Raw genomic sequence first — 27,745 nt, 5'->3', positions numbered from 1 at the left:
TGTCTCTACTGTTCTTTTGCTATTTTGTAAAAGGTTGTCTGTCTGTTAATGTTTTCCTCCTTTTATTTTTAAAATTAAAAAAATAAAAATAAAAAGTCTAGCAGAATGACTATGCAGGTAGGGTAAAAAGTTAGCCAGAAAAGAAAAAAAAGGAATCAGCAACAGGAAAATAATGCAATGACAGGAATAAGTCAATACCTTTCAGTAACAATTCTCAGTGTGAACAGTCTCAACTCCAAAATCAAAAGTAACAAACTGGCAGACTGGATCAAAAAACAAAACTGAATAATATGCTACACACAAGAAACACATTTAATTCAAAAAGAAATTCATAGAACAAACTCAAAGGATGGAAAATAATAGTCTGTGCAACAAGAACCCAAAAGCAAGCGGGAGTGCCTATCCTATTTTCAGACAAAATGGACTTCAAGCTAATACTGATCAGAAGAGGCAAACAAGGTCACTGCTTATTAAGGGAACAGTTCAACAGAAGAGACAATAATTGTTAATATGTACATAACAAGCACTGGTGCACCCAACTTGATCAAACAAACACACTGTACATGGCCTCTTTAGCAAATGATGCTGGGAAAACTAACTACAGGCAGATTGCCTCTAGATCCATATCTCTCACCATGTACTAAAGTAAAATCAAAATTGATCAGAGACCAAAGACACGATCTGCTGAAAGGTAAATGAAGCACTTAAAGGTACGGACTTTCTAAACAGAACACCAACTGCACATAGAATAACATTAAGAATCAACAAATGTGATCATATCAAATTAAAAAGCTTCTGCACTGCAAAGAAAACCACCAAAGGGGTGAAGAGACAACTTAGAGAATGGGAAAAAAATTAAGCATTCCTTGGACACAGGGTTAATATCTACAACATATAAGTAACTCAAAAAATGGACCCCCAAAAAATAAAAGGTCCAACCAAAAACATGGGCAACTGAAATCAGTAGACACTTCTCAAAAGTACAAATGGCCAATAAATATATGACAAAATGTTTAACATCTCTGGCCATTAGATAAATGCAAACAAAACAATACTGAGATTCCATCATAATCCAGACATGATAGCTATCATCACGAAGTCAAACAACAACAAATGCTAGAGAAGCTGTAGGGAAAAAGAAACATTTCCACATTGTTGGTGAGAATATAAACTAGCACAACTACTATGGAAATCAGTATGGAGATTCCTCAAAAAATTAAAAATAGAAATTCCATTTGACCCAGTGTTTCCCTCTTGAAGTATCTTCCCAAAACGAAGACATCATATGACAGTGATACTTGCACACCCACGTTAACAGCAACACAACTCATAATAGCAAAGTCTTGAAAGTGGACCATGTGTCCGACCGATGAATGGATATAGAAAATGTGGTATTCATACACAATGAAGTTCAGTAAGTCCCCGACTTACAAGCAAATCCTGTTCCTGGAGAAGATTCATTTGTAAACCCAACAAAGCAAGTCTTACATACCTGTGACACAAATATATGATGTAAAGCATTAAAAAGCCAAACACATAAAACCTGTAAGTAAACTATTTTTACTTTTACAGTCACCTAAAGTGCTGGTACGGTGCAGCACAACACCTGGCACAGAGGGGGCTGCATGGAGAGGACCAGCAAGAAGAGAGCTACGAACTGGAGGAGGAGGGGAGGGGGAGAGGGCGGGCAGAAGGATCATCAGCAATACGATGCAGGGCAAGACGCAATTCTGCTCACGCATGTGGAGTTTCTTGGCAGATTCCATTCTGTCTACCGTCTTGAAGAAACAATCCAGAGATGCCCGAGGAGTAGCTCCTTCGCCTCATCCTAGCTGACTCTGTAGCACTGGATGGCATTCTCAACGGCTGCGGCGACCTCCAGGTACCATTCTACACTGGAATCTGTGCCTCAGAAACGAACGGAGCCTCCTCAAGTGGAGAGAACCCTCTTCCCATTTCCGGTGCTGGGAATCTCTTTGGTTCTTCAGTTATAGTTTCATCAATTTGTAAGCTCCTCATATTGCCCAGCAAGGAGTTCAATGAAGTCGGCCCCTTGCAGATGTAGCTCCCACTTACTATGGGTCACTACATTGTTAAAGACCTCCTTGGACTCCTTACCCATCTTCTCAGGTCCATGAGCTTTATGAACAAACTGGAGGCAAAGGTTTTTCCACTGCCCATTCATGGTGATGGCTGAAGCCTCATGCTAAGCAAAGTTGATTTTTTTTCATGGCCTTGAAGACGTTACAGTCCTTCCAAAATTGTCACATGGTTGTTCCTGTTTCATAAATTGCCTTCACTGCCTGACAAGAAGTACAACATAAATAACGTTTCCTGAAAGTTGCAATAACTCCTTAGTCTATAGGTCGGACGAGCACCACAGTACTAAGTGGCAGATTCACCAGTTTGATGCTGGAATGGAAGTCACCCACGAATTGGAGGTGACCTGGCACACTGTCAAGCAGCGAAAGAATGTTGAATGGGATATTTTTCTCCAAACAATATTTCTCTATCTCTGAAATAAAGCAGTGGAAAAAGCAGTCCTGGAAAGTGGCCTGTGTAACTCAGCCTCCGGAGTTAGTCTCCCACACAACAGATAGAGCGCCCTTTGCTACGTTCCTGAGGGCTCTTGGGGTCTCTGAACGGTAAACGGAAAGAGATTTTCGTTTAATATCACCAGAAGCACCGCCACCAAACAACAGAGTAAGTCTGTCCTTTGCTACTTTAAAGCCTGGCATCAACTTCTCCTCGCTACTGATGTACCTGTGCTCTGGCATCCTTTCCGCACAGTCCGGACTCACCGACCTTCGAAACCTGTCGGGTAAATAAGCGCCTTCATCAGGAATTTCTCTAAGTGTTCCCGGAAATTCTCAGGCAGCGACGGTATCTGCACTCGCAGCCTCACCACTTCCTTTTCCGTCGGGAAGGTTGGCTCCAGCCCCGGAACTGTTAAACCACCCGTGGCTGGCTGTAAAGGATGCACCCTATTCAGCCCATTTTTTTCTTCCAGTCTTCAGCCTTTTAGCTTTTTCTTGCATGAGCATGAAGCTGAGTGGAACCTGATACTGATGCTCGTTCCGCCTTCACAGACAGTCATTCTTCCATCTCCTGTCATTTTACCACGCTTTTTAAATATTACTGTTGATTTCACTGGCACAGCAGACTTTGTACGTTCCTTGTTCCTTAGAATTGTGCCAATAGTTGAACAATTTATGTTTAAAAATGAGCCAAGTCTACCATCTTTTCACCTCAGTTCGATCTGAATTATTTTCACTTCTGTTTCCATGGTTGCTGCTTCCCAATTCTTAGCAGTCCCCTCCGCACCGCCGCTGCTCTTCCTCCTGCTTCCAGACGGCCCGGGCTGGGACGGACCTGTGCTGCTGTCCGGTCTCGCACTGCGCAGTCAGCACACAGCGGCACTGTGAGGACGGCTGGCAGACACAGGGGCTGTCTGCGTGATTTGTCCGCACCCACAGATGTTCATAATCCAAGTTCCATTCGTGTCAGTGAAAGTTCACAACTGGAACGTTCCTAAGTCAGGACGTAACGTACTACTGAATCATAAAGAAGGACAATCTGAGTCACTTGTGGGGAAATTAACGCACTTCGAGACCGTAACATTAAGTGAAACAAATCACACAAATTTACACCTTACATACTTTCTCTTACGTGAGAAACCCAAAGTATAAGTAATTAAAGGGTCAAACAAAAGGTAAATAACATGAGATAAGGAGGCAGATACTTTGCAAATGGGAAGGGGGCCCAGATGGAGGGAGGGAGGGTAGCGCTGGAGAAGTAAGGAGAACTGAGACGTGTTATGTCCGTGCATCAGCTCCCCGGGATGAATGTAGTCATTACGTACTACAAACAAGTACTAATGAAAGTTTTAAAAATATCAAAAGAAGTGCAATATTTTTAACTTATTTTATGAAACTTTATTGCCCTATACTCAAGGAAAAACTACAGACCAATATTCTTCATGAATATAGGGGCAAAAATTCTCAATGAAATCTTAGCAAAATGAAACCAGCATTATATGAAAAAGATACTGCTGTCAAATATAGTGGCACACCTGTAATCCCTGCACTCGGGGATCTCCTGAGACAGAAAGATCTCCATGAGTTCAAGGTCAGCCTGGAGTACAGAGCAAGAACCTGTCTCATGGGGGAGGGGATGACACTATAACATAACTAAAAAAGGTCTATCCTAGGATTGCATCCAGAAGTTGAATAAAGTCAATCAATGTATTTCACCACATCAGAAGATGAAAGAATACTATTTGTTTTCAACAGAGATGGCAAAAACACTTTAAAAATTCAACAAGTGATAATAAGATTTCACAGCAAACAGGTTAAAGTAAACTTTCACCTGATAGAGGGCCTCTACAAAAAACCCTAACAATCAACACAGTACTCGCTAATGAAAGACTAAACATTTTCCTCTTAAATCAAGAGTATCTTCTCTCACAATTTTCACTTTATTTTGTGCTGGAAGCCTCAGTGCATTAAGTGAAGAAAAAATTAACTGAGAAGGAATAAACTGTTTCTGTTCACAAAAAGATTAGATTATGGTCTACAAAATACAATTTCAAGGCATATACAAAATTACCAAAACTAATAAGTAGCTTTAACAAAGTAGAACATAAGACCAATTTTTAAAAATCAATTGTGTGTCTGTACAGCAGCAATAAACAATTAGAAATTAAAAATTTAAAAACAGTACCATTTAAAGCAACAAGAGAAAAGCAAGTTATCCATACACAAGGGACCTCAATAATTTTTTTTCCCTGCAGAACACTGAAGCACAGAAGGCAGTGAGATGATGTATTTAAAGTCCTTCAGATGAAGGAGGAGTTGAATCCAATCTTCCCACTGTAATACCCTGTTCACAGTGGTCCACGTACCCATTGCCATGACACCCATTAAACAAAGTCTCCCTGGGGCTGGGGATTTAGCTCAGCGGCAAAGCGCCTGCCTGGCAAGCACAAGGTCGTGAGTTCGGTTCCCGGTACCGGAGAAAAACCAAAAAAATAAATAAATAAACAAAGTCTCCCTTGCCATTTTAAAACAAATGAGGGAGAAATTAAGACGTCCCTAAATAAAAGCTGAAGGAATTCATTACCACCAGACTTCACTTATATGAAATACAAAAAGGAGTCCTTTGAATTGAAATTAAAGTATGCTAGGTAGAACTCAAAGAAACACAAAGTAAAAAGTTCCCAGGGAAAGGTAAGGAGCAGGGAGAAATATGTAAACCAATATGATCATAATTTTACTTTGTTACTCTTTTTATTCTTCTCTAGGATTTACAAGACAAAAGCATAAAAATCATTATCACTGTTAATAGGTATATAATATATAAATATGTAATCTGTGACAACAGTAAGATAAACTGGAGGAGAATAAAGTTGTAATGGAGAAAATTTTTAAATGTGATTAAGTTGGTATTATATTAAAATCAAGATTTATGTAATCTCCATAGTAACCCCAACGAAAATAGCTATAGAATATACACAAAGGAAATGAGAAGGGAATCAAAATATGTCACTATAAAAAGAGTTAACTACCAACAAAGGCAGAAAAAAGAAAATGAAGGACAAAGAAGTTAAGACACAGAAAGCAAGTAGCAAAATAGGAAAGACTGCATCAGTCATTTCCCACGTTACTTAAAATATAAGTGGACTAAAGTTCCTGTATTAGTCTATTTTGTGGCTCTCAAAAAATATCTGTAGCTAGGTACTTTATAAAGAAAGGAGGCTTATTTATTAGATCACCATCTTGGATGAGTGGTGGCAGTGCCATCTGTCCAGCTCTGGGCAGGAACTCACAGACGATGGAATCCCAACGTCATAATGTGAGAAAGCACAACTCATCCTCATGGGAACTAAGCCATTCTCACAGATCCAACACACTGTGAAACAAGCACTAATTCATCCATAGACCCCCAGGACCTAATTACCTTCCACTAGGCTCTTCTTTCTCTAACAGATTTCACTCAGGACCGCTATACTGGAGAACAAAACTCTAGAACATGAACCCTGGGGAACAAACCATAGTCTAAATCATAGCACTTCTCAATCAAAAGGTACAGACTTGCAGGATTTATTTAAAAAGAAATAGCATTCAATTATATGTTATCTATAGGAAACTAACTTTCAAACTAAGGACACGTATAGGTTGAAACTGAAAGGATAGAAAAGTAAAATTCCATGCAAACAGTAATAGGAGAGCTATTAAGTAAAAGAGAGCTATTAAGGCTACATTATTATCAGAGAAAGAAGACTATAGATCAAAAACTGCTGCAAAAAGACAAAGAGAAACATTGTACAGTGATAACAGAATCAGTTCCCCAAGAAGGTATAACAATTATAAACACGTCCGCCAAGCATGAGAGGAGAAAACTATGCAACGAACATTTAAAGGCTTGGCGACAGAGACAGAAAGCTCTACAATAACATGAGACCTCAGTACAGCACTTTCAATACAGGAGAGATAAACCAGAAGATCAACAAGGAAATGAAATTAATAATATGAGTCAATGAGCCTTAGACAAATAAAAAGTTCTCCACCCAATAAAAGCAGGATACACATTTCTCTCAAATAATATTCTCCAAGATCAACTATGATAAGACCAAAACAAGTGAATAAATTTTAAAAGATTAAAATCATAATATGTGTTTTTATCTCAATATAACTAGAATGAAAATATAGGAACTAATAATAAAATGACAAAAGTAATATAAATAATAAATTTAAAATAAATGAAAAGCCAGACCTGATGGCACAGACCTGGAATCCCAGCACTCTGGGGGCTCAGGAAGGATAATCACAAATGCAAGCCCAGCCTGGGCAACTTGGTGACCTAGCAAGACTCTGCCTCCAAATTTAAGAAAAATAAAAAATGGGCTGAGGGTATAGCTTAGTGTTTAGGCCCTGGGTTCAGTCCCCAGAATAATAGTAATAGAGTTTAATAACTAGATTATGATAGCAGAAAATCAACAAATATGCAGATATTAAACAACATATTTTAAAGATCTAATGAGTCAAAGAAGAAATCACAAGGGAAATTATAAACTATCTTGCGACAAATAAAAATGAAAATACACCAAAACTTATAGGATATAATGAGAACAATGCTAAAATGGAACTGTATAGCTGTAAATACTTATATTTTAAAAGACCAATCTCAAATTAATCTATATTTTAAAGAACTAGGAAAAAAGAACAAATCGAACTCAAAGTTAGCAGAAGAAAAGACTAATGATTAAAGATGAGATAAAACAGAGAATAGAGAAAAATCAACAAAACCAAGAGTTGGTTCTTCAAAAAGATCAAGACAATAGACAAATATTTATATGTAGGCCAATGGAGACTCAAATAACTAAAATCATACATAAAACAGGGGAGACAATGACTGACTTTATAGAAACAAAAAGAACTTTTGAGAATATTAGCACTTGTATACCAACAACCTGGAAAATCTGGATGAAATGGACAAATTCCTAGAAACACATACATACCAAGATTTATTCAGAAAGATATAGAAAATTTGAACAGGCTTAACAACTAGTAAGGAGACTGAATTAGAAATCAAAAATGTCCCTAAAATAAATACATAAATAAATAAAGCCAAAGACCAGAATTAACACCGATCTTCTTCAAACTTCCAAAATTTGAAAAGGAACATCTCCAAAGCATTCTATAAGGCGATCATTACCCTGATACCAGAACCAGACAAAGACACTGGAAGAAAACTTCACATGAATATGGACATTAAAAAATCTCCCATAATAAAATACCCGACAGATTTAGTAATACATAAAAAAGATCCTACAGCATGACAAAGGAGATTTATCCCTGGGATGAGAGGATGGTTTAACATACAAAAAACAATCACAGTCAATGATGAAAGTCTAAAAGGTTTTCTTAAAGATTAGGAGGAAGACAAGAATGTCTGCTTTTACCCCTTCTGTTTGGCAAAGTCCTAGAAGTACCAGTGAGGACAATTAGGCAAGGAAAAAAAGACACCCAAATTGGAAAAAAAGTAGTAAACTTATATCTATTCCAAATGCTTCCATAGATAGAAAACCCTAAAGATTTCATAAAATAAAAAAACCGGGGGGGCTGGGGATATAGCTCAGTGGCAAAGTGCCCTCCTGGCAAGCACAAGGTCCTGAGTTTAATTCCCAGTTCCAAAAAAAGTAAAAAAGAAACAGAATAAATGAATTCTATGAAGTTGTAGAATATAAAACCAATACACAGAAATCAGTTGCATTCGTATACATTAACAATTAACAATCTAAAAAGGAAATTAAAATAATTTCACTTAGAATCAAAAAGAACATTTAGGAATAAACGTAACTAAGGAAGATAAAAACTTATACACTGAAAATTACAAAATGTTACCAAGAGAAATTAAAGAAGACACAAATAAGTAGAAAGACATCCTACTCATGGATTTTTAATGCTATCAAAAGCTACCTGAAGAGTCAATGACTATCAAAATCCCAACTACAGTATTTGCACAATTTAACCAAGCAATCCTAAAATTCATATGGAATCTCAAAGGACCTTAAATTGCCAAAACAATCTTGAAAAAGAAGAATCAAGTTGGAAGTCTCGCGCATCCTAACATCAAAATGTGTTACAGAACTACTGCATAGTGAGGAAAACTGCAGTATTGGCATAAAAACAGACGTACAGATCAGTGGAACAGAAATTCCAAAGAGAAATCCTCAAATATACAGCTGAATGATTTTGCTCACAGGTGACAAGACACTCAATGGTGAATAAACAGTCTTCTCAGCAAATGGTGGTAGGGAAAGTAGACATCCAGTCATACGAAGCCGCAGAGTTACATACAAAATGTAACTCCAAATAACCTAAGACCTAAATGTAAGTGCTCAAACTCTACAGAAAAGTGAGGAAAACCTCACCATTAAATTTAGCAATGGTTTATTGGATAGTCACCAAAACCATAGCAAACTAAATAAAATATAGATAAAATGGACTCCATCAAAATTAAAAACTTTTGTTCACCAAAGCCAGCCCCTGGGAGAATACATTTATAAATCATGCATCAGATACGAGGTTAATACCCAGAATGTCTAAAGAACAACTCATCAACAAAAAAGCAAACATCCTAATTTTAAAATGCACAAAGGACTTGAATAGGCATTTCTTTGGAGAAGATATACTAACAGCCATCAGGCACATAAAAAGATGTTCAGTGTCACCTACCATTTAAGGAAATGCAAATCAAACCCTAAGGTACCACTTCAGACACAGTAAGAGGATCATCGTTTAAAGCACACACCTCATAGATAATACATATTGGTGAGGATGTAAAGAAATTGCGACTGTTATGCCCTGCTGATGGGAATGTAAAGTGGTATAACCTCTATGGAAAATAATACTGGAGTTCCAAATAAAACTTAAAACAAAATTGTTATATGATTCAGTAATTATATACCCAAAAGATTTCAAAGAGATACTTGTATACCATCTTTATAGCAGCATTGTTCACAATACCCAAAAGGTAGAGACAACCTTATTTTCCACAAGCAGGTGAATGGGTAAACAAAATGTGGTATATACATACAATGGAATATTATGCAGCCATAAAAGGAAAAATTCTGACACATTCTACAGCATAAACTCTGAAGATAGTATGCTAAATAAAAAAACAGAATAGAGTGAATACTGATTCCATTTAAATGAGGTAACTGAAGTAGTCAAATAGGATGCCAGCACCTAAGACAGTAAATAACGAGTTATTGTCTAATAGGAATGGAATTTCAGTTTGGGAAGATACATTTCTGGAAAAAGATGGTGGTAACAGCTGTACTATAATGCAAACTGTTTACTTCCACTAAATTGTAGAGTTAAAATTAAAATGGTAAATGTGATGGCATATTTTACAATGGAAGAAAAAATAGAATAGAAATTAATCAATGCTGGTAATATACTGTCAAGTATGAGGTAAAACTGATATACAGCACTGGTGGCAGAAAAAATTGGCACAACTTCTCAGGAAATTCTATTGCAACTAACTTCAAATACAGCAGGAATTTTTAGTTTTTTTCTCAACAATCTCACCTTTTAAAGGATGTATTTTATAAATACAGTGCAAATGATGCTTAAAATAAAGACGTTATTTATGTTTTAAGTACTAAGCACCAAAACCATAAAATACTTAGATGAAAAGATAAAAAGCACATTCATGATGTATGCTCTGAGAACTGGAAAACATTAAGGAGCAAAGTAAGGACCTAAGTGAGTAGAAAATGTATCACATCCGTGAACTGAAAGACTCTCAGTACTGTGAAGGTGTCCGTTCGCCCTTTGACAGAATCGACACAACCCAAGTCACAGTCCCAGCAGCTTTTGTTTTTGTTTGTTATTGAAGTTGACAAGCTCATTCTAACATTCATATAGAAACATAAAGAAATTAAAATAGCCAGATGATTTGGAAAAACAACAAATCTCACATTCATTCTCTGATGTCCTTAAACTGCCATAATTAAGGCACTGTGATTACTAGTGAAAAAACAGACATAAATTAATGAAACAAAATGAATGCCCAGAAATAAACCAACAGATACGCTCACTGATTTTCATTAAAGGTGAAGTGCTTAGACACTCGGTGTGCTTTAGACAACTCAATGGAGACAGAGTAGTCCTTTCAACAAAGTGATACTAAAACAACTGAATATCCATACACTGAAAAAAATCAGTAAGTAAACCACAATCTTACCCTCACACGACATACAAAAAGAAAAAACAAACCATCATCTGTAACTATAAAAAGTTTTAGAAGAACACATGACAAAAATCTTTGCAGCTACATACATCACAGAAGGCAAAAAAACAAAAGTAAATTGGACTTCAATAACATCACAAACTTCTCTCAACAAGTCAGTGCTAAACTGCAAGGATGTGAAGCAGCTACAAATCTTATACATTGCTCACAGAAATGCAAAATTCCACTATACACGGCTGATGCAAATACAGCCACTTTGGGAATAAGTTTGACAGCTAATTATAAACATGTATATCATATGACCTAGTAGTTCCACTCCTAGATATTTACTCAAAAGGAAAGTACACACACACACACACACACACACACACACACACACACAGTATATAAGCATCTTCAGGGACTTTGTTCATTAATGCCAAAAACTGGGCGGGAGGAACCCAAATATCCAACTGGTAAACTGGTACGCTCCTGCGTTGAAATTGGCTTTTCATGTTAACAGTAACAAGCATGGAAAACCTCACATCCCAGGATCTTTCGTTGTAAAATGAATCAGAACACCCTAGTGCTTTGCCAGATAAGTATGAGCTTATTGAGGAATACAAAGATTTCAGGATTCCTCCAATTTAATTGATATAACATCATCTTGTTTTTCTTAAGTTTGTGAGGTTCTCTTTACCCTGGGAGAAGAGTAAGATTACAAAGCCAAATTTAATCTCAGTAACTGCAAAACACTTTTATCATTCTCAGCCTCTTCAGAAACAAACACTGGGAAGTTCATTTATCTGACTCCAATGTCCTCCGAGGTGGTAATTTGACAAAAATAGCCAATATCTTTCCAACAGCATCCCTAATTGATGCTGCGGGACATAAACAATATGATTCAAACCCCTGATAAAGGCAACATCCCCCACATAGATCATCAATAACCTCCTCCAGGTCAAACTGTCAAGAGGCGCTTTTGCTCCCTCAAGAGTCAACATCTCCCCAAGGATTAAGCACAGGCTTCACGCATTATCTTCTGGAAAGCCAGAGAAGTTCTGCATAAAGAACAACTTAACATTTTGCCCACATTTTTATAAATGTATTGGAAAGAAAATAATTCAAAACCTGGGCTTTAATCTATGGGAGTTTCACATCAGCGATGAGACTTTTAGAAGTCCTGGCTGGGTCTTAGCACTAATGCACGCCACGCGCTAAGACAGACAGCACCACATTCGTTAGGCGCACAGCTAGAGCAGGTCGTGCCAAACTTCTAAGGAGCTCCAACAGTGTACAGACTACCAAATTTTGCAAAGCAAAAGACCTTTTCATTACTACAAAGGTGCTACTTTCTAGGTTCCCCGTAAAAGGACTCAGCACAGAGGAATACCTTAATGATGTCAATGTGCAAATAAAAATTAAAATCAGATGCTAGCTGCCCTAAGAAGCACTGGTATTTTTATCCCGTTTCACGTTAAAGGAAAACCGCTGCTAATTCCTCTACGACTTGCAGGAGAATGTGAAAAAACGTTGACAGTCCCACTGCAGATGATGTAATCTAACTGGAGCACTGCTCCAGTTTTCTTTCTCTGCTGTAAAACCAGCACAGTAATATCCAAGATTCTCAGATTCACTGAGGGGTCTTCCAACTGTACGCGGCTTCTGTGGCCACAATAAGCAACCAAGTATGCCTTCAGGACAGTCGTGCTATAAGGATGCCTTAGATACAGCCTGCTTTGCCAAATCCAGCTGCTAGCCTTTTCAACTTAAACGTTCCTCTCATGAAGGAACCAACAGCTGGCTACTCATTCAGTTTAACCACTAGCTGTCCAACAGCTAGCGAGCGATGACAGAACTTCATGCTTACAAATGGGAATACATACACACAAGAGAAACCTCACTTTTTCCTCATCTTTAACCCAAATCATGTCAAATTTGGTGACCTATAATCAGAATGGCACGGCACAGCTTCTTTCGTTATTAACAGTAATTCATATAAATACTACTATAATATAATGACAGGATTATGTATTCTCTGACCATGTACAATACCATCCCATGTCATTCAATTTCATTTGGCATGAAAAATACCTTAGCATATTTTAACAAACACAAAAATTTTGTTGTATTGACTTTTTCTTATGACAAAAGCAAAGCAGCCGTGCGTGGGGGTTCACACCTGTAATCCCAACACCTGGGAGACTTAGGCAGGAGGATCACAAGCCAAGGCCATAGCGGTACATAGTGAGTTCCAAGCCAGCCTGAAGTATGTACATCACAAGACACTGTTTCAAAAAAGAAAAAAGCAACTTATGTAGTTTTTAAATCTCTGATTTAGAGGTACTAATTTACATGTGGCATATAGAGACTAATCTACTTGTTCAATTTAACCAAATTCAGAATTCAAATAGCTATTGATATGGTATTTTATCTTTTAAGGAAATGTCAGTGTGGACTTGAAAGAAACATTAAAACTCTTACTTGGTGTATTGCTATTCCTTCACTCCATCCATTTCCCATCCATATGTTGAGTTTGAGCTTCACCTGTGCTTCATAACCTTAACTACATGATACAATCACTTCGGAAGCTTAATAAGTACTGATGTCTGGACCCTACTCCAGTCCTACCAGATCTAAATTCCTTAGGGGAGACCTGGACATTTTTTAATGGCCCAGTGATTCCAATATTAAAACAAGACTGAAAACCACTAGACCAAACCAAAGTACACAAAAAACAAAACCTAATCATAAATCTTGTTCTTTAAAAGCTTATACTCTTAGGCACTAGGTATACAAAGATGAATAAAATGTACCTCTCGAGGCAAACATTTTGATGTATCTTACTACAATATGACAAACACATGCTGAAGGCACTATGACAGCACAGAAAAGCTATATCCAATTTAACAAAGGGGGGAAGGCTAGGGACAGGGTAGGGAAAACCTTGGGGGCAGAGAGGTAACAAATGGATAAATAGGAACTACGTAGAAAAAAGGAGGGTAGGAAGAAGATCTAGGTACTGAGTCCAGCATCTAAAAATAAAATGCTGCGATGTGATTCAGAGGTAGAAGGTTCACGTAGCATGCACAAAGCTATGGGTTTGGTGCTCAGCAAAAAAAAAAAAAAAAAAGAGAGAAAAAAGGAAAAAAAAAATCTAGGAAACAACAACCAAAATCACTTGTTTGATGCTAGCAGTAAAGTACGAGGCATAAAAAGAACAGTAAACAGGAAACTGGCAGAGAAAGAACACGGAAGTCCTTGCACAACCACAGTAAGGACCTTGACCTTTACCCTGCAGGTGATGAACAGAGCAAGAACACGGGCAGCCCGGCCTGGGGACAGAGGGCCAGAAGCCACGAGGAAGTGCTCTTCAACAGTGAACATGTGCATGCACCATGCGCCCAGCGGCCTGCTGAGCACCCCCTGCTGTCTCCGTTCCTCTTCCCACCAACACAAGGCTGTGGCAGACACCATTATCTTTATTTTGAGATACATACTTTACTTTTTGAGATGCTTTTTGAGTAACTTGTTCACGTAACAATTCTGACCCCTGAAGCCAAGCTTTTAACCTCTGCCGCAGATGGTCCGAAACGAGCGTGGTGAGAAGTAACGGCCAAAGGCCGACACGCTGCCTGGGGAACTGTCATGGGCCCCGTCCCACATGCAGCACAGTTCAGGCAGTGACAGCTCAGCTGGAGAAGAAAGGACAGATTCCGCAAATATTTACAAGTTTTAAAAATTATCAAAACCACATGATTCAGCCAGGCATGGTGAGAAACACCTGTAATCTCAGCTACCATGGAGGGTGAGACAGGAGGGTCACAGGTTTGAGGTCAGCGTGGGCAACTTAACAAGATGCTATAACTTGAAGAACTAAAAGACAATAGGGATGCGGTTCAGTGTGAGACTGTGGGTGCATTCCCCAGGACTGGGAAAAAAATCAAAATGGCTCAGCTTTTTAAGACTGTGCAATTCTAGTACATGCAACAATATGGATGAACATGAACACATTATACTAAGTGAAATAAGGCAACCACAAAAAGACAAATACTTATAATTCTATTTATAAGGTATTCGGAATGGCCAAATGCATACAGACAGAAAACAGAACAAAAGTTACAGAAAGGTGAATCAAAAGTTGTCAGGAATACAATTTTTTTCAGGAATGCATTTTATGAGGCAGTATGAAGGTTAAATAAACCTACACTGATCCTTAGGGTAGTAAGAAGTCTACAACACAGGAAAAGTAAGCAAGTATAGACAATTATAACTTCCTTTGAGCTACTTACAAAAAAGAAAGACTATTTATACATGTTTTCAAAATTAGATCAGCATAAACTTCCATACTGCTAATGAATTAAAAGTATCCTATAACGCATAAGAAGACATTTTACAAGGTAAATACAATACTCTTACATGCTTGGGTTTTGGTTTCAATAGAGACCTATTTTAAAAGTAACAGGCAAGTTATATAAAAAGTTACCCAGTATATAAAAACCAGAAAGCATAAAACTACTGATCTGAAGCTTGCTACGATGCCAGAAGCTACGTCCTCTACATACATCATCTCTGGTAATTTTAAAAAGTATGAGGTTGGCATTACACCCAGTTTTCAAACTGTAACTGAACTGTAGAAGGTAACATTACATTGTCTGTAAATGGCGAATCTGGAATTTAAACATATTGTGGCTTCAAAGCAACCACTCCCCCTTAAAAAAATCCTTGATTAATATCCCTCAAATATGTTCTTATACCAGAAAAAGGCATGATGACAGCTAATATATAACAATTGAGTAAGTCCTTGACTCATCACACCGAAAATCTACGAAGTTCATACAGAAGCCAGGAAACAAATGGCTCCAATACTCAGTGATGAAACACACACATTTTAGATTTACAGCTGTTTTCACTTCAAAACAAAACATTTTGTAGTTATTACTTAAGCTGATATTTATGCCTAAATTTTACACGTTATGTAGCAAATATCAGGAAAATACTCAAAAGAACACATTTTGATCTTAATACTTTTACCACAAAACTAAAAACAAACTTGCAACAAGACCTTGACAAGTTTCATCACACATCTGAAATAGTCTAAAGTAGGTCAAGTAGTCTCTAATAGTTATTAGTATTTGAAACTCTCAGAACAGATTCTAATAGACTTTGCTTATGGGCTTTCTTGGCCCTGTATGTATTTCTCCTACCTAGGAAACTTTAAATTTCCTGAAAATACAATATTAAGATGGCATTTAACAATTTACTGCTATAGACTTGCACAGCAGTTTTAAAGGATGACAAATCCGTTAGCAAGAGCATAAACTTTGTCACATAATACGGTATCATATAAGTGGAATTATCCATAAGACATAATTCATGTCTGTAAAAAGATAATGCAGTTCTTTCGTAGTATCGGACACTGAACCCAGGGCCTTCTCACTGAGCTACATTTCCAGCCTTTTTTTACTTTTCGTCTTGAGACAGGGTCTTGCTAAGGCACTGTGCTGCGCAGGCTGGGCTCAAACTTGCAATCCTCCTGCATCAGCTTCCCAGAGTCCTGGGGTTATAGGTATGGCCACCGCACAGTTGATAGTTGTTTCTAATTTTTGTGATCCAAAATTTTCTATGAATATTTCTTCCATCACAATGAATTCTTTCAAAATTAATAATGCAGATCTACTTTTACTACGAAAAGTTAAGAAGCAGCTTTTTTTGTAGTGGTTTGCATGCCAGAAGAAATTAAGTAAAACTAACATTTTAGAAACAAAATTACTAGCCAGATAATTCCTCATGGAGAGAAAATTTTCATATGTGAGTTCAAGAAAATTAGGTAAAACAAGAAAAAATGCGTTTGAGGTCTTTTGCATCTTAAGCATAAATGAATACTCTCAAAGTAGTCATTACATTTCCAGGATGTATTTCTGAACCTTAAATTTTATCTGTAGACAAAATAAAAACAAAAAATAATTTAACAAGTCTTGGGATGAGGATATGACTTAATGGTAGAACACTGTCTAGCAAGTGTAAGCCCGAGGTTCAAGCCCCAGCAACACAAAAAACAAGCACAATGATTCTCACAGTGTAAACAAGGGATAAAATAGATTACTGTAAAACAAATGCATTTTCTTTGAAGAATTATTCTGACTCATCATTTGAAATTAAAAGTTTAGAAATGCTAAGTATGACTACTCTAAGACCTGATGGTTATATTTAAAACAATAAAGAAATACTTTCTACAGGAAAAAACAAAAGATATAATTATGACTAATCTGATAGCTTAGAAAAGAAACTCAGGAAGTCTAACCATTGGCCACTGTCTGGTCCCTAAAATCAAGAAGCTGAACACAGAACTATACCTCCTCGGATATGGGCAGGCTGCTGGGCTCTACCACTTCTCCTGGCTGATTTATGGAAGCGCCGCCACACACACAGTTCTTCAGAAGCGGGAGCTGTGCACCACTGACTTGCTGGTGAAGAGGCCCCTGAGAGCCCGCAGAGAGACCCCCACCGAGCAGCTTCTGAGTCACGCGCGCAGGAACACTGAGCACTGGCTCCGCACCAGAGGCTACGGGAGAGGCCTGAGAAGGAAACACAGCGCCTGACCCACGGGCACACTGCGAGTTTTCGTGCCGGCTCAGCAAAGTCTCTGACAGCATCCCATGCTCTGTTCCTGGAGGCACAAATATAGCACCGGTGGCATTTTCTAAGCGTCTCCTATCTACTGGCCCAGAGTGTAGAACCGCGGGTTGCTGTAGCACAGCGCCCATTCTTTGTGACTTCTCGGTAGTTGCTGGCAGAGAACATGGGTTTAACTGCGCAACACGGCCCTGTATTACGGAAGGCTGCCCAAGCTGCGGGAATACTTGAACTGGGTGCTGAAGAACGCTTGGTCTTCCAGAAGTCTGTGTCACCATAATCGGTACATTAACTTTATAAAGGTGACCTAATAAAGGAAGAAAACAAAACTAAGTACAATGAATTCTAACTTCCTTAACAGGCTGGGCAAAATACATCAATAAGTTAATAGCGATTATCTCTAGGAACTTCCCTTCTAATCTTTAGACTGTTTTGTATTTTCTACACTAAATATGTATGTCTTATTTTTAAATTATATTTGCTTTGCTTTACCTCTAGCCTTTCCCCACTACTGTTTACACGATACATTCTGAGATACATGCAGATCCCCAAGATTTAATCCACTACCTTCGCCTATCATTTGATAAATTAAGACTATCAAGTCACGATGAAATTTTAACAATCATTTAAAAATGTATGTCATAAATTTAAGATGCCATTACAAGAAATGGCTATCAAAAAAAGAATTTAACAATTACAACAATTATTAAATTTTTCCCTCTTTGTCTTTAAAATAATACTAATAGGAAAAAGAAACATTGGAGCCCTAGGTTGAGTTTTCCTTCAACTTTGTAACAGCCACAGAATAGTTCTAATATTCTGTCAAATTAAGAGACCGTACTGAAACGTAGAGGCTGATTAACCTCGAAACTTCTGGATGTCCTTTCCACCAGGCCACGCAATCTCTAATATGAAAGGAGATTATGCCTGATAGACCTAATCTTTACTTTTCCTTAATGAGAGCTACCAGGAAAGTAGATACATTCTTTTATTTTGTATTTGCTGAAATTTAGATAACTGACTTAAACTAGAAAAAATATATACCAAATATCTTATACAACCTTGGGAAAAAGATTTGGGAACAAATCACAGGACAGGCCTACAACAGTGTCTCTTGTAGCAAACTGCTTCCATAGCAGTAATAGCCACAATTTATTCTGTTTTTTCAGTACCACTAATGGAACCCAAGACCTTCACCCTGAACTACATCCCCATTTTTTTTTTTTTTTGAAGATGGAGTCTCACTAAATTGCCCACGCTAGGCTCAAACTTGCAGTCTTCCTGCCTCAGCCTCCCAGAGTACTGAGATTACAGGCATGTGCCACCATGGGTGGTTGATTATTACTCTTAAAACAGGCTTTATTAAAGCTTCCTACAATTTCTAGTGTACAGTCATTAATCATGAAACTTAATGTCCATAAGTTAACACCAATGCTAAAAACAAACATTCGTAGCATATTCTCTCACCAGATGCAGTCTGTAATGTCACACCTGCTGGTACATAAATAGGATACCCAGGAAAAGTAAAGCTTGCACCGGAGTTTGAGGTGCCCTAGATATAAGAAATTTATATTAGAAAGTTAGAAGACTTTGCTTGATCTTTTTCTATGATATTATAAGAGATCAAAAAATCTAACTCCAGGGGCTGGGGATTTAGTTCAGCGGCAAAAGCGCCTGCCTGGCAAGCGCAAGGTCGTGAGTTCGGTTCCCGGTACCAGAGAAAAACCAAAAAAACAAAAACAAACAAAAAAAAAAAAATCTAACTCCAGATAATAAGACTGTAACAGTTTGATGACACTTCACATTTAATATTAGAGCTGAATTCTTTGCATAAAAGTTTTAATATTTGATTTAGATCATTCCACCAAGAATAAAGAGGAATTCTGTTATGTAGTCACTAGAATGAAGCCATAAATCTTATTGAATAGAAGGAACACTGGCCCATAAAACCTTCCCAATATACAGCGCTACCTAGGTAGCTATTCTCAAGGTGTCAGTACAAGCACCACAGAGGCAGGTGTGGTGCACACACACGTAAGCCCAGGTATACTGAAAGGCTGGGAGGTTGAAGCAGCACGATCACAAGTTTAAGCCCAGCCTGGGAACTTGGCAATTCAGTAAAATCCTGAAAAGGACGGACTAGGGATGTAGCTCAGAGAGAAACACTGGGTTCAATACCCAGTAATGCAAAGAAAAAGAAAAAAAAAAGAGCCACAGCTGTTTATAAGGGTCCTCTGCTCTCTAAGGTGGTCACTAATGGCACTTTTAAGTTAGGTGTGATAGTGCATAATTTGTAATATGATAGTGCACAATCTCTATTTTGGAATAGTTAAACCCTAGAGTATTAAAATAAACAGACTGAGACAAAGAAAAGTGTATCAAATCTGTAAAATTTAAAAGAATGGTAAGTAACATACAAGGTTGATGAGGATGTGGTAAAAATTAGTTTTCAGTTTATATGAGCATATATTGGCACACTCCTTGGAAAGGCAACTTTTCAGTATATACCAAATTTGAAATCACACGTGACCTTTAACACAGAAATATTGCTTCTAGGAATTTATCCAACTGAAACACAAATAACAGATATATATAAGTATGATCAATAGAATGCCACGTTAGAAAAAAAACTAGATAAAATTTAAATGCCCACCAACAAAAAAATGGTTAATTAAACTGCGGTATATTCACTGAAGTCCATCTATACTGGCACTAAAAGGAGTCCATCTATATCACTGAAGGAGGAAAGGAGAAGGGGAGGGAGGATAAATTATAGAAACAGTAAAGAACGCAATCCTACTTTTTACCCTGAAGAGCAGGAATGTAAGGGCTGCAGGACTCTTTCACATTTTACTTTGTGAATTTTTCATTTGTTTACTTTATAAATTGTTTTTACTTTACATATTGTTTTTTAATCATAAAAAAGATAGCCCATGAATCCCAAAGGCAGAAATAGTTCAATGGTCTCCTATCAGGCAGTGACAGTTTTTTCAAAACTCCTGATGAAGGCTGGGGTTTTTATTTGTTCTTAATGAAAAATAGAAGTAACTGGTCCACTAAATTTTATACTCTAAAAAGACAGCCCACAGGCTGAAGGAGAATGAAAAAACAATGGATTACATACCACCCATACCATGCATGAAAAGAAAAAGTGAAAACTATTACTCTTCACCACCTGAAAAACTGCTCATTGTTCTGTTAATAATAATTATATTTCCTGTCTAATGTTGAGGGAGTAGTAGATAAACACTACTTCACAGAAGTATAAAATGATCAAAATATTCCAGTTAAATATAGGGTGAAACTATGAGGTCATTCAATTATGGAAGAAAAAAATCAGCAAAAATATCACATCAAAATTACCTACTTAAGATCCACCAAGTACGTAACATAATGCATTAAAACTCCATACTATCTAACTTCAGAAATTCCTTAACCTTGTAGGTATAGTCTTGGCAGTTGCTAACAACTGCTTTGTAAAACAGAAAAAGTTAGAAGGGAAGGCGGATTCTGAATCTCCTGAGTTTTGTTATAATACAGAAATGAGTCCCGTTTCTCATTCCCTACTATACCTTTTCCTATTCACCCAAAGGATCATAAATTACACCTACTCCCAGCATTCTCTGCCCACTCCCTAAAAGTGGGGCATACCCTTGAAGAGGTACTTTAAAGAAGCTACATACCAATTCTGCTGTGGTAAAACCCGGAAGAGTTCTATTAGCAGGAATAACTAATGATGCTGTGTAGAAAACAAAATAAATATTATACACTTATTAGAATTTACCATTTTTAAGTACAAAATATAGATTTATTTTTTAAATATTTTCTACTATTAGCATGTTACACCATGATAAACTCTAAACTTCCTGATTCCAAGTGAAGAAAACAGTACTTAATCATATTTTTTCCAACAACTTCAGAGAAGGACTTTGTAACTAATCTCTTTTAAGTACCAAAAGGAAGTATCTCATTATAATCAGGCAAACTATACTTTAGAAATCTTAACGAAACATGGAAATTCACCTTTCCCCCTTTTTTATTTAGAGAAAGGGTCTCACTGAATCACCAGGCCGCGCAGGTGGAGCTTGGACTTGTCATCCTTCCACCTCCGCCACCCAGAATGCCGGGATTAGAGGCACGCACCACTGCACCTGGCCCAGCTTCTCTTTAGTAAATCAATGGGGCACTCCACTACAGTCTTTCACTGGAGAGACTAAGTAATACAGTGTTTGTTAAAGTGGTGAATTTCTAGGGGAATGTACTATTGATCAAAAATACGTAACCCAACATAAATCCATTCTAAATTTATAAATTTCTGTTCATTCATTTCATGAAAGCATATTTACAGTACTTTGACCAAGTAAGCAAGCACAGCACACAATGTTAGTAGCAAATGAATAAAAAGAGTTTGCAATGAGGTATGGCTATCAAGAAAAACGTAAGAAAACAAGTTCTAAGGTGAATTCCAACTCGGCCTGCATTAAAGTCACAATCTCATTAATCTCTCCTTTATTATCTGCTGCCTTTCTATGCTAACTGTCCCATACAATGCATCTAAGTAACTATAAAGACCATATAAAAGAGGAAGCTCAGTTGATCAATCTAATCATAAACCTTAAACAATCAAGCTTCATTTTACCTTGCTGAACATAACTCTTAAAATATCATTTTTTCTTTAATAAAAACAAAAACATTTTTAGCATGCTTCTGTAGCCACGCATGTATTAATGTCACATTTATTGTGGTCTTTTTTTCATATATTGCATTAGGGAGAAATGCCCCAAAGATCTGTTTCTGATGCTGGAAGGGCTCCATCACATACAAAGAGCTCAGAAGCGCAAGTATTTTTTAAACTAACCATTCTTCCCGTTTTCAGACAACAGAAGTTAGGCTGCAGATTGATGGCTGGTGAAGCACAGAATTATTCTTATCCTCTCCCCATCTACGGTTTTGCTTATTAACAGGCATTCTTTTAGAAAAGCTAAATGACTAAGAGTCAGAGTGGCGGGAACACAATGGTATTCGTCTTAATTAGCTGAAGTGAGCAAAGCTTAAGCTGCTATTGCTTAAGCCATAGCCTAAGAGGAAACAAAACTCTGTTAACACACTGTCGAATGCAATTAAATGAATTTCTTGGGGGAAAATAGCAGCAATTCTCCTCTTTTAAATACCTTGTAATAAATCCTAAAGGTAATTATCTATATTTAAAGAAATCAAACAGAGCTATAAGAGAGCTTACAAAACTTCCTTGAGAACATCAGACATGAGCGCAGAACTAACAGATGTATAGTGAAGTTTCATGCAGCTCCTATCCATAATTCTGATACTAAATTCACAAGTTCTATGCACCATTTATGTATACTCACAAGTTAAATACATCGTTAAGTTATAGCTTATTTTAAGTAGAATATTTTTAAATATTCAAGATGATTTTAATAACCAAGTAAGTTTTAACTATGTGTTTTTACTCAAACTAAGTGTCATAATTTCAAATTCATATATATATTCTAGGGACATTAATCTCAAAAACAATAAATGTTATAGCAAAAATTCAAGCCCACAATTTTAAAATTTGAAATATGATAATTTGGTCTAATAATATTCACATCTATAAGTACTTTTTCCTACTTACCACCAAAACTTTGATAGGTTATAGCAATTTGTAGCCTCACAATTTTTCTGCTTTGAATCATTCCAAATCCTAGTAGCTAAGTCGCAAGATTTTAACACTGCAAAGCCTGGTCAGTTTATTTTTTGCGACTAATCGTAAGTATGTGGATATCGCTTACCAAACTGAAGAGTCTAACCATCAAACGACCTAAAGAGCTGATCACACTGATAAAAGTTCCACCAGATCTAAGTTCAAGAAGAAGTAGCCATATTTTCTCTACCCACCGTTTGGGGATTTTAATGGTCAAAGGGGAAAGCCCCCGCAAATCTCCCAGGGCTCCTGTTCTGCCTTTCCCTTCTTACCACAATGGCCGACAGTTCATTTAAAAAATCCTGTGAAGGCTGGGAATGTAGTGGCAGAGAACTTGCCTAGCAGGTACAAGGCTCTGGATTCAACTCACAATATCACATGAAATAAATACATACATACATACATACATACATACATACCAGCCAGATGTAATGACACAAACCTATAATCCAAGCACTCTAGGAAACTGAAGCAGGAAGACTGCAAATCCAAGCTCAGCTTGGGCAACTTAGTGACTCAGTGAGACTTTGTTTCAAAATTAAAAATTAAAAATGTAGCTCAGTACAAAGGCCCTGGGTCCAATCCCCAGTATCACAAAAATAAAAAACACGTAGCACAAAGACCAAGTAGAAGTTAATGTGAAATTCCCTACAAATCAGACAATTGTAAGATACCTGCACACCCATGTTTTCCCAGAGCAGTCCCAGTCTATACCTACTACCCTGAAGTGCTTATTAGTGGAATCACATTTCTCTCAAATGTAGAATGTAAATTATATATAAACACATACGTATACAGCAACAGTTCTCACAGCATAATACACAAAACCCATGGGGGTCCCTAATACTCTTACTTCTATAAAAACAAGGCAATGTATGCCTTTTTCACCTCATTAAATATTTTTGTTCTGTTTTGTTGACATTTGCGTTGATGATCCAGAAACTATGAGTAAACCTGCAGATGCCTCAACCTGAATGAAGGCAGCAGCACCAAACCTCGCTCCCAGTCACTGCGTTCTCCACTGCCACGCTCTCAGAGAGAGGAGGGAGAAAAACACAGCAGCAACAGCAGTGAAGCAGTTTCACTTAAAAAGGTCCTTGGTAGAACCTAAGAATTATTAATTATACTAAATTTCAACCAGCAAGTATTCTTTGCTTTTAATATTTTATGAGAGGAAATTGAAAGAATACATAAAGCATTTCTGCAGCCTACCAAAGCACAAAGAGAAGCATTTGTGCTAGTATTTAAGTTATGTGTTGACCTCACCTCTTTTTTAAGAGATACCATTTTTATTTGAAAGCATGACAGAAACTATGGTTTTTCAGACTTGGTTGGACATTTGACTGACAGTTCTGAAAGTGAACTAAGTATTCTCATCACTTCAAGGTAAACACACACACAGAGTGTTTGTTTGCCAATGATAAAATTCAAGCAAAACTTTGTCTTGGAAAATATGTACCTACCAGAGAGAGGAACTGTGCGATGATATTAAAGAATAATACTTTTCCAGCTTTTTCTCTGGGCTCTTGCTAAGTCACTATGCTCCCCAGGATGGGACTGAACCTACACCCCTCTTGCGAGCTCCCCAGGTGCTGGGGTTACACGTGCACCATCGTGCTGGCTGCCTTTATCTTGTACAGTTTTTTAGCTGCACAGCTCAGTGAAGCACTATTTTCCAAACAACCAACATACATTGCAAAATTACACATGAGCAAAGAGCCATATAAAGTGCAAAATGTATCTATGTCACTGAGCCCTAAAGTGATGTTCTGAAAAGCTCTTGAATTTAATTTCAGACTCCACCTTGCGCCTATGTTTTACTGTAGTATCAAATTACTTGAAAATTCTATTCCAATATTACTTCATTTTTCAATTATATATCTGTAAAAGGTGATTTTTATATATTTTAACAAGAACTTATTACAATAGATTAATGTAGAAATAGATACAAAAACTAAAACAGAATGAAGTAGCAATTAAAAACCTCCTAACAGCCATTATGTTAAATAAAATAAGCCCAACGCAGAGAGACAAACGGTGCATTTTCTGTCTCATGTGTGGAAGGTACACAAGCTGCTCTGAATGCAAAATAGTGATCTCTACAGATTGAGATAGAGGGTATGGGGAGATAGAGGGAGGTGGGACAACAGGTCCCAGAACAAAATTAGATGGAAGGAGTTACGTTCTGGTGTCCCACAGCACAGAGAAGTGCATGTAGTTCACAATAACCTATTATATATTTTATGAAGAACTAGAAGAGAACAGCTCAAAAAGACAAAAAAAAGAAAGAAAATACATGAACCCCATTTATGATAGCATCTAAAAAACTTAATACCATACTTATGAAGAAATTCAACCAAAGAACTGAAAGATCTGTAACTTTAATCTGAAAAGTAAAGAACAATAATGAAATAATTGAAGATACAAACGAATAGGGCTGGGGATTTAGCTCAGCAGCACAGCGCCTGCCTGGCAAGTGCAAGGTCATGAATTCGATTCCCGGTACCAGAAAAAAAAAAATAAAAGATAACAAATAGCTATTTCCTCTTCATGGATTGATAGATTTAATATTGCTAAAGGGTCCATGTAACCCAAAGCAGTTCACAAATTCACTGCAATCTCTATTAATTCCAATGGCATTCGTCACCAAAACAGAAAAAACAGTTCTAAAAGTCCTACGGAACAACAAAGGAAAACTCAAATAACCAAAGCAATTCAGAGAAATAAAAACAAAGTTGGGTTCATCAAACTCCCTAATTTAAAATTACAGGCCAGTGGAACAGAATATCAAAATGAAAAATAAACTCAAATATATAGAGTGAACTAATTTTCAACAAGGGCACTAAGAAGACACAATGGAGAGGCCAGGCGTGGTGAAGCACACCTGCAACCCCAGCATTTGGGAGGCTGAGGCAGTGGGGATTGCCATGAATTCAAGGCCAGCCTACCCACATACTGAGTTCAAGGCCAGCTTGAACTACATAATGAGACCCTGTCTCAAAGGAGCCAAAAGAGAAAAAAAAAAAGAAAGGAAAAAAGACGCAATGGAGAAAAAACAGTCTTTTCAATAAATGGGGTTGGGAATACTAGATTTTCACACGCAAAATGATAAAATTGGACCCTCACCATAAACAAATATGCAAAAACCAAAAAATTCAAAATGAATAAAAGACCTAGATGTGAACCATAAAAACACACAAAAGAAAAAAATGGAGAAAGCTTCCAAGACATTAACCTTAGCAATGGTTTTTTGGAGATCACCAAAAAAAACTCAGACTAAAAAACAAAAATAAATGAATTATATTAAACTACATCAAACTTCTGCACAGCCCAGGAGACAGCCAATAAAATAAAAGGTGGCAGACAGATTGGGGCAAAATATTTGCAAACCATATATCTGATAAAGGGTTAATATCCAAATCTATAAAGTCACACAACTCATTAGCAGAATAAAAAATAACTTAATGAAAAAATGAGCAAAGAACCTATACAGATTTTTTTCAAGAGAACATGAAAATTAGACAACAGGTATATGAAAAGGTGATCAACATGATCACCTTTCTAATCACAGAAGTGCAAAAGTACAATACCGTCTTACACCTGACAAGCACGGCTACCATCAAAAAAGTAAGCAATGACAAGTGCTGGTGAAGACATAAAGAAGACTTTCTTTGTACACTGTTGCTAAGAATGCAGAATGGTGCAGCTATTAAAGAAAGCAGCGCGGAAGTTCACAAATGTAAAATACAGCTACCATATGACCCAGCAACCCTTCCTCCGGCTGTGTGCTCAAAAGAAGTTAAATTGCCACCTCCTAGAGATACCTACACTGCAATGTTCACTGCAGTACTATTCACAATAGCCACTCTCTGGGAACAGTACTGTATGTCCAATGATGAATAAATGGGTAAAGAGTATCAGGTAGTATGAATATCCCCAGAAGGATTACTACCAACTTGTAAAAAGGAGAGTCTTCTCCTTGCCATAACATGGCTGAATCTGGGGCACTTTATGCTAAGGGAGAGAAGCCAACACAAAGAAAAATACAATCTCACATGCAAAAATCTAAAAAAGAAAAGAAAGGAAAGAAAGTCAAACACACAGAGACAGGGAATAAATAGTGGTTACCTGATGCAGGGAAACAGGAAATGAGGAGATCTAAGTCAAAGGTCACAAAGTGGCAAATATGTGGGATAAGCAAGTTTAGAAATCATATTACAAAACTGGGGGTTTAGCTCATACTGTATATGCATACTGAATACAGTTCATTACTGTAGTCACAATATTTGGCTCGAAGCATAGACTTGGAGTACTCTTACCACAATGTTTAAAAGTGGGTAACTACACGGAATGATAGGCTTGTTAACTTGCCTGACTTACACTAACCTCTTCACTATGTGTACATCAAGGTATCATTTTGTTCATCCTAAATACATACAGTAAAATTTAAATGAAATTAGATGTAAGAATTCAACTATTTATGAAACTAGATATTAACAAGATCTGCACAAAAGTAAAATTAAGTAGTTTTTATCCTGGAAAATTATTAATTTTCATAAATATGTTATTATATTACCATGTAATTGATTTTCAAATTAGTAAACCAGTATTTTTTAAATTTTCAAGTCTTAATTTCTATTAAATAAATGGTGTCTAAGTATCTATCTT

The 27,745-nt window shown here is 37.1% G+C and overlaps 1 protein-coding gene across 3 annotated transcripts in view; it reads right to left on the bottom strand.

The window, feature by feature from the left end:
- Nucleotides 1-27,745, bottom strand: part of Gtf2a1l (general transcription factor IIA, 1-like) — a 50,184-nt gene that overhangs the window by 16,614 nt on the left and 5,825 nt on the right. For all 3 annotated transcript variants that reach the window (XM_005391005.2, XM_005391006.2, XM_005391004.2), the window contains exons 4-6: nt 21,060-21,115; nt 18,844-18,928; nt 17,097-17,683 (exon numbers count right to left, since the gene is read on the bottom strand). In XM_005391005.2, the coding sequence (XP_005391062.1) occupies nt 17,097-17,683; nt 18,844-18,928; nt 21,060-21,115 (728 nt within the window). The remainder of the gene's footprint in view (nt 1-17,096; nt 17,684-18,843; nt 18,929-21,059; nt 21,116-27,745) is intronic.

The sequence above is a fragment of the Chinchilla lanigera genome, unplaced genomic scaffold (assembly GCF_000276665.1).
Source record: "Chinchilla lanigera isolate Chin_1 unplaced genomic scaffold, ChiLan1.0 scaffold00040, whole genome shotgun sequence".
NCBI classification, from domain to species: domain Eukaryota; kingdom Metazoa; phylum Chordata; class Mammalia; order Rodentia; family Chinchillidae; genus Chinchilla; species Chinchilla lanigera.
The sequence above is the reverse complement of the archived record's forward strand: the minus strand, read 5'-3'. Positions and strand labels throughout refer to the sequence as shown.